We start from the raw sequence: 8135 nt of genomic DNA on the forward strand, positions 1-8135 counted from the left end.
ATATACACCTTTAATATATATATCTCATATATTTCATATATATATATATATATATATATATATGAGATATATGAGATATATATATATATATATATATATGATATATATGATTTATATAATATATATATCATATATATATCATATATATATATATGATATATATATATATATATACACATTAAATATATATATATATATATATATTTATATATATATGCATTAAATATATATATATAGATATATATTTAATGCAGACGTCCTTTAGGAAATTAACAAATAAATTAGAAATTCCTCTTAGAATCAGGATAACCATATGCCTATTCTGTGTATGTTTAAATCCCCTTACTATTCGGCTGGGATGCTGGTCCACCTATCTACCACCCTCACAGTAAAGTAAAACTGCCTCTAATCCTCTCATTTTAGTTTGTGATGTCTTCTTTTTTTAAATTTCTCGTTCTTTGAAATAACCCCCCCTCCCGGTTCTTTTTATTAAATCCCTTTTATGTATTTACATTTTTTTCCATTCATCTCCACCTTATTTGTAATTCTACATAAAAAAAAAGAATCACAGTTTCATTTCAGAAGCCGGCTGCCAAAAGCATTTATAGGGGTGAGGGATATCTATCATGAAAGTGGAGCGTCATTGTATTCTGCCAATTTATTTACTGACCTTCAACACAACAGACAAACTCCTGACCCTCGTACAACAGAGCCTAGGGGAGAATGGCGCTGAACACCAATCCCTATATCCCGTTGTTCTGTGGTCTAAATTAAGTGCTAATTAATTACCACTGGCATCTTTGGCACTGCCTGTCACATTGGATTAAGTACAGCCTTTCCCCGCGAACACACAAAAAAATCCGGCTTCTTTTTTTGCCGATCAGCAAGGACGGACTACTTCTCGCACAACTGCCGTTGCGGGTCACAACTCCCATCATCCCCATCCTCCCCATTGGAGTTATAATTCCCTAATTGCCATTGTCAGGGACTATGTATTTGCCTTACGCTGGAAAACGAGTTAAATTGAGGTTTTCTACCTGGGGATTATACCTGCCATTATCAGCCATCATTTGCTGAGAGTGATGGGGTTTATAGTCCTTTTTAAAAAAAAAGCAATTAATAAATGAATCCATTTTTGTGTGATTACAGGTAGCTTTTAAACATAAGCATTGCAATTGTCACCGTTGATTTATAGGTTTTCATTATCATTCCGCATTTTGCATCCCACCTGCATTTTCTAGTCGCCTGGAATCAATTAGCCGATTTAATATAATTTATTTTACTAATTCTTTTTGTCTCCCATGTATTTGCAGACGTCGAAACCATGAATCACTGCGATATTGCTTCATCATATTTTTATTTATTTGCGCTATTGGCACCTGAAAATTAATTAAACCAGTTAAATAATGCGTTCATTTTTTTTTTTAGGCGTATCAAAAGAGTCTGATAAATTAAATACAGCTGTTTTCCGGGTTCGGATAAACGGAATATCTAGAATCTGACATTTTTTATGTATGAAAGCGTAAAATGTGCCGTAATCTCGTAAAAGGAAATTTTAGTTGAAACAAGTATCTTCTACGCAAAAGAGACTTTTCAGAACTTTTTCAGAACGGGCAGAATTTAAAATTAGGAATTAAATGTAAAAAAAATATTAATAAAACATAAAAATATGTTGTGGGGGAAAAAAAGCTGTTTAGAATTGTTTTCAGGGCCGGACTGGACAAACACTTTAAGACCGATGATGAAAGGGCAGCCGACGGCTGGATATGCCCCGCTGCACACTGCCTTTTTAATGCCCACGTAATGTGTGACCAGACATATCCAGCCAGGGGCCACACACTGCAGCAGGTGCCACCGGTGGGTATGTGGCACTGTTGGCCAGAGACGTAACGGGCATTTGCCCGGAGTGGCAGGTAGCCAGTCCAGAGCTGCCTCCTTGGGCTTCATTAGGCCTGGGGCAGATAGGAAGTCCGATTTACCTAAAGCAGCGTCACCTTAAAGATCTAGGCTAAAGCACACGACTTACCCTACCCAGTGGCATATTCTGGTCTAGGCTAACTAGGCTCAGGGAGGTAGTTCCAATGGGCACCACTCTGTCCCATAACTAAGGACATATTGCCCTACTGAGAACCATTGTGTGTAGCCCACAAACCCTCCATAGTGACCATGATGACCATGAGGACGACGACCATGGAGGAAGTGGTAGGTGGCCAAAACCTGGGTCCAGTTCCTGTTTTTCATACATCACAACTTGTCTGCCATTTTGTTACCCCACCGTTAATTTTACTGAGTTCGACTAATTTAGTATCTTAATCTACTTCACACCCCTAATTTGTAGGATCTCTTCCACAAGAAAATGAGAGAAACCAATGATTTTTGTGACTATTTTCAGAGGGTCAGTCTTTGTGGTGCTTCTGGTGGAATCCAGATCTGCTTCTGGTCCTTTTTTTAACTGCACTTTCTTTCCTAAACTATTATATGACAGTTTTTATGCTACGTTTTTCACTGCTTTAGACCAGTTGGCTTTAATACTTTGGCTTAATTTATCACACTTTGTTTCATTTAGTTTCATGCGCTTATCATTTTGTCATGACAACGCTCAATTGTATTTTGACTTAAATTATATGAGTCAGTTTTGGATGAAGTTGGATTTTTTTTCTTTCCTGGCGTTGCTTTCACTTGTTCACACATGTACAGAGAGAGCGCTCAACCATACGGCAGTGGCTTTTTTTTAATTTATTTTTTATTTAAAGGCTCCTTAAATATATATATATATATATATATATATATATATATATATATATATATATATATAATATATATATATACATGTAGAGACTACATTGACAATAACATTTCAATTTGAGTAAAACCTCATAAAATGCTTTAGTTTTTATAATAAATACTCAAATATTTAGTTTTAAAACTGTTATTTTAATATTATCTTCCGATTTTTTTGGTGTATTTTATTTATTATTATTACTTTAGTATTATTTAGTATAATACTATGGTAAAAAAAAAAAAAAAAAAAAAAACTTGCTGATATTTAACAATTAAAAAATAAATTCAAATTTAATGTATTAGTTACTCAAACTCTTGAGCTGTAGACTTTAAAATGACAAAAATATTATTACTTGGGTGAGAAGAGTAATTCATTAAAATTGTAACCAATGTTTTGATCATATATTAATGTGATGGACTTTTTTTAAGTTTACATTGTTATGTTACTTTGTTTAACCCCTTAAGGACAATGGGTGGTCCCAAAACCCATTGAAAACAATGCAATTTGAGCCCGTGGAACAGTATCCCAGCAGAAGTGGTAGAGGCTGGTAGAGTCCTGTCTTTGGAACGTGGCGTTAGATTTTGTCTGACTTTTGAATTTACGGAGCTTTCCTCTGCTATCTGGCTTTGATATAAAGTAGCATTGGCCTTTCTGATATTATATGAATCATTTTATGACTATGGTTCTGTATGATAATTCAAGTCCTCGGGGTTAAAAGTAACCAAAACGAGACGTAAAAATCGAATCCGTCCATGCTTTTAAACAACAGCTGGATTTGCATTGGCATGGTTCAAATGTTTTGCCGTTGCGCAATAAAACAAATCTATTGGAAAAATGATAGAAACCACAATGAAAGTGATTCCACCTCCTCTGTGTACAATAGCACAAGCTGTTACATTGTCGTTTTATGTCTTAGAAAATGCTGTTTATACATAAAAGTTACCAACTTTCATTCTGGATTTCGCTGCTCAAAATGTGTGTATGCTTTTTCTTTTACCATAAATTTTCTTTATTTTAAATTAAATAAATGTACATTTGTTAGCTAAATGGCCAACCGCTTATGGCCAGATCATGCCGATTGTTATTTATTTGTTTGATTGTTGAAGCATTTTGTGTTATGTTGGGGTTTATTCACTACAGTAGGAGCTGGAAGCAAAATTGTGGTTTCGACTCCATAACTTCATTTTACTTTGGAAAGTTGCTTCAAGAAAAGTTTGGCCGGACTAAAAAGTTTAATTAAATCAGTGAAATTTCTTGAAAGTGACCTCATAATTTGAACAATGCATAAGACAGGGCCAGCTCAACCCTTCTTTGGAAGCGGCTCCCTGTGGTTGACTCTTCATAGGCGGGACTGATCTTGATGTAATGCCAGGTTCCATTCTTCTATAAGCTCTCTGCTTTGGGGAATCGACAGTAGACACATGTGGATTATATACCAAGACTTGAGTGATAAAATTACTTTTGTTTTAGCACAATGTAGGTTCTAGGACATTTTTAGGACCATTGTCAAAGAACCAATGACCAGTTTATAAATAATTTGGGCGTTATCTCATGCTTTTCCATTTACCATCAGGATTCCGTCACCATGTAGTGTCAACCAACAGAAGCACAATAGGTTAACTAACTTCAGTGATCTTTCTGATCACCCAATAGAAAACATTAGCATTACTCTAGCGTCAACTCATACAAGCATTTCAGCCTAGAGATGGGCTTCATGTGGCCTTCAGGTGAGAAGGTTCTAAGTCATCAATAACTTCAGCATGTCATCAGTAAGATCCTCCATTCCAAGGACAGATCCTCTTTCAATTCTTAACTTGTCATCAACTTGGATCACCAGAAATTATGACTTTATGTTCTTTAGTGCATAAAGCATTCTTGGTAACAAAAATATTTGTGTTCGACCAAAGAGGAATCCCTCAAACCATCCAAGGTAATGAGTGCTTTAAGCAGTGGAATAAGCAGTGTTCGTATGTCTAAACGCCATCTTGAAAATTTTGGGGTACATAATCATCAATAGATATCCATCCCTACTGTGTTCTACCATCACAATCTTTTTAACACCTGTTATGGTTGACACATTTTATTACATTTAACAAACTTTCCATATTTAACTTGTTTCATGAAGAACCAATATTGTGTTAGAAATGGCCCCACATTCTATTATTGTAACACAATGTATCTCTGTAGTTATAAAGGAATTCTGTTCCGACTTGATTCCGCTCACAGAAACATCTATATCTTGGCCCATGCAGTCATACAGGATTTAACAACTATGTGCTCAAGGAAAGATACAGATTTTGGGCTTTTCATGTAGTCAAGAACCATCTCAGATAAGCGGGATTATTTCGATAAGAATTCATTTTAGTTAAATTCAAAAAAATGTAAATACATTGTGGGAAAATCTATAGTCATAGCGAAAAAAGGGAGAACGGGAAATAACAAACGATTGCTTGAGTTCTTAAAATAATAAGCTGTGAAATACATTCATATGAAGCATTGCACAATGTACACAACTAGGGTTTCGTAAATGTATACGTTGTGTTATTATTAACTAATTACTAATTGGAATTTACTTGTGTGCATCCCATTTTCTTAACTGATTGACAATTTTTCAAGATGTTTAATTGGACATAACAATTACAGCAATAAAAAAACAACATAAATAGGAATATAATCTATTGGTATTATTAAATGTATGACGATAGGAACAACTGGTTATTGTTAGTGCCTTGTTGGGTGGGGAAAAAAGCCTTGTGTTTAACCCAAATATCCTTTTCTGTTTCTACATTATCCAAATGAAAGGGGATTTTCCTATAACTGGGTGACCACAATCAGGCTGATTTGGTATTCTTTTAATAAATTATGTTAATTCACATACAAGAAATGCAGTTAGGAACGAACATAAAACTTGTATGAATCTGTTTAAGCTCCTGAATCTAAGACGAGTCCAAGGACTGATTAAGGTTTGAGTCTTTACAACAATAGAAACACGCGGACTAAATGGGCCGAATAGGTCTTCTCTGTTAAGTCTTGAACCTTATGTAGCTTACCTATGAATAGGGGTTAGAACGTTTCAAACAACGCAATAAAATAGACTGTAAAACAATCCAAATGTACTTTTCATATTTCTATTTTAAAAGTGGATCATGTATCAGGACAGGTCTGCTCTTATGGTCCATTAGTTCTGGGGGTAAGGATGCTCCATTTGTCCTAGGAAGGGAAACCTGGGTCCCTTATGATCGCGGCCTCCTTATCATTGAGGAATTCAAAGTTTTCAGGAACAAATATGAAACAAAACTCACTTTCCTTCGATGACACCCCACATTACTATTTATCGGACAGAAATGCTCAACGTGACGTAGGGTTGTGTGTTTCTTCTGAGGGAAAGTGATGACGATCGTGGCTGCGTTTCAGGGGGTTTATTTGTAGCAGTTCTTATAATCAGGTTTGACTGAACGCTGGTATCGTTTCCCAAAGATTACTGGCATACAGGTTGGCAGGAACTTAGAACGCCGAGAAGGCCTCAGAACTTCACTGCTTAGGTCAGCCAGAAAGCAAATATGTGTGTAATTATGCTTTGTGCGTTGAGCTATCCGTGTTTACATTCCATGTAACTATTAGCTTTCTTTGGGTGGCGTGTGCGAGTCGGAGTAACACAGGTTATTGGTACAAGAAATAACTGCAATGTTTTCATCTGGGGGGGGTCACTTACCAGGTACTTACTGGGTAAACAAAAATCAAGCTCTGGTATGTGCAAGGAGGACGCCAATGGCTCGGCTATTTGCCAAGAAACATATAATGTCTTGAAACATTGTATTTATTAAAATGAATAAAAAAATTAAAGTAAGGGATGAACTTAAAGATGGGCGATCGTAATAATACCACTTTAGGAAATAGTAAAGTACCTCCCAGGTATCCCGATGTTGGTGGGGCAGTCCCTTTTTTCATTTTTCTTCCCTAAAATCCATTCTTGTTCTAGGACTTAAGAGCGTACTTGGACAATATGGATGTTTTTTACACATACAATACAGTCCAAAATAATTTTTCCACTGGGCAAGACAATATTTTTTGTCTAAATTATATAAACAACTAAATAACGAAAACACCACAAAATGGTGACTAACCACGGACCATGGGGAACAAAAACAAAAGGAAACCCAACGTGGCTGTAATCAATTTCTCGCTTCCAGCTTCTACTATGATGTCATCAAAGCAAAAAAACGGATGTTGCCCTTTAAAGCTGATAGATATATTTTCATGTTTCTTTTGATGATTGATCACGCGTTTCAAAAAATCTACAACTAAATCCCTAAAATTTCACACGCACAAAAAAAAATACTTGAAAACAAGTGCCAAGCTTCGTTAAAATTAAATATGCAATCCAGTAACGTGGGCCCAGAACAAAATAATTATTAGCTGCTTTTACATCTGATAGAACAATGTTTTATTTTTGGAAACTAATAAGGCTGTCCTGATTATAGTTATTTTGATTGAGCCTTGTAAGAAAATACCGAATGAAAGCTACTGATTTCATGTTTGTCGAGAAAAAAAAAAGTATTATAAATGGGCACGTGTATCGAAACAGATTATTTTTTCTACAATGTAGGCAACACTATTATAATATGTTTAGAAGACATTGTTTTCTTATTGTTTCTTTTGTATCTTTTAGTTATGGGATGAGAGAAATGGCTTTGATACATTATTATTCTTAATTCTAATTTATTTATTTTTTTAATTTATTTTTTTTTTTTAATTTATTTTTTTAATAGGATCACCATCGGGGCGTCTGTGAACCTAATGTCAACACAAAGCTTAGGAATTGTATTTGGACCCACACTCCTAAGGCCTGAAATGGACAAAGGAAACATGGCAGTATGCATGGTTTATCAAAACCAGATCGTTGAGCTGATGTTGATGGAATATGAAAATATCTTCTGTTAAACATCTTACATTTTTTTTAGTAAATTAATATTGCATTTAAAAAAAAAAAGTACTGGTATTGGCATTTAATGACCAAAAAATTGGGTTGTAACCATACCCTCTGGACTAGATGGTTCTAGAATGAACCCCAATAGTATGAGATAATGAGGCCGTAGTTTTTTTTTCTAATGACTTCTCAGGTACAAATGTACATACCGTCTGAATTGAAAACGTGTTACATGTCTAATATTTGTACAGAGAGAACTTTCAGCAATTTGTTATTTCATTTGTACTTTTTAATATCGGTTTTCTGGTTTACGAGTCCACGTTCTTGTCTGACGTTCATAGAGTAAAGGTTTTCTGTAAGGGGGTATAGTCATTCACCTGGGGCATATGTATTTACGCAAGGGTAATATATCTGGGGTAAAATATA

The 8135-nt window shown here is 35.1% G+C and overlaps 1 protein-coding gene across 1 annotated transcript in view; it reads left to right on the plus strand.

Annotated features, from left to right (window-relative positions):
• The window catches only part of ARHGAP15 (Rho GTPase activating protein 15), a 179376-nt gene that overhangs the window by 171105 nt on the left and 136 nt on the right, over positions 1 to 8135 (plus strand). The window contains exon 15 of the mRNA XM_053472318.1: positions 7552 to 8135. This exon is cut by the window's right edge and continues 136 nt beyond it. Within this exon, the coding sequence (XP_053328293.1) occupies positions 7552 to 7723 (172 nt within the window). The 3' untranslated portion in view covers positions 7724 to 8135. The remainder of the gene's footprint in view (positions 1 to 7551) is intronic.

The sequence above is a fragment of the Spea bombifrons genome, chromosome 7 (genome assembly GCF_027358695.1).
Source record: "Spea bombifrons isolate aSpeBom1 chromosome 7, aSpeBom1.2.pri, whole genome shotgun sequence".
NCBI lineage: Eukaryota > Metazoa > Chordata > Amphibia > Anura > Pelobatidae > Spea > Spea bombifrons.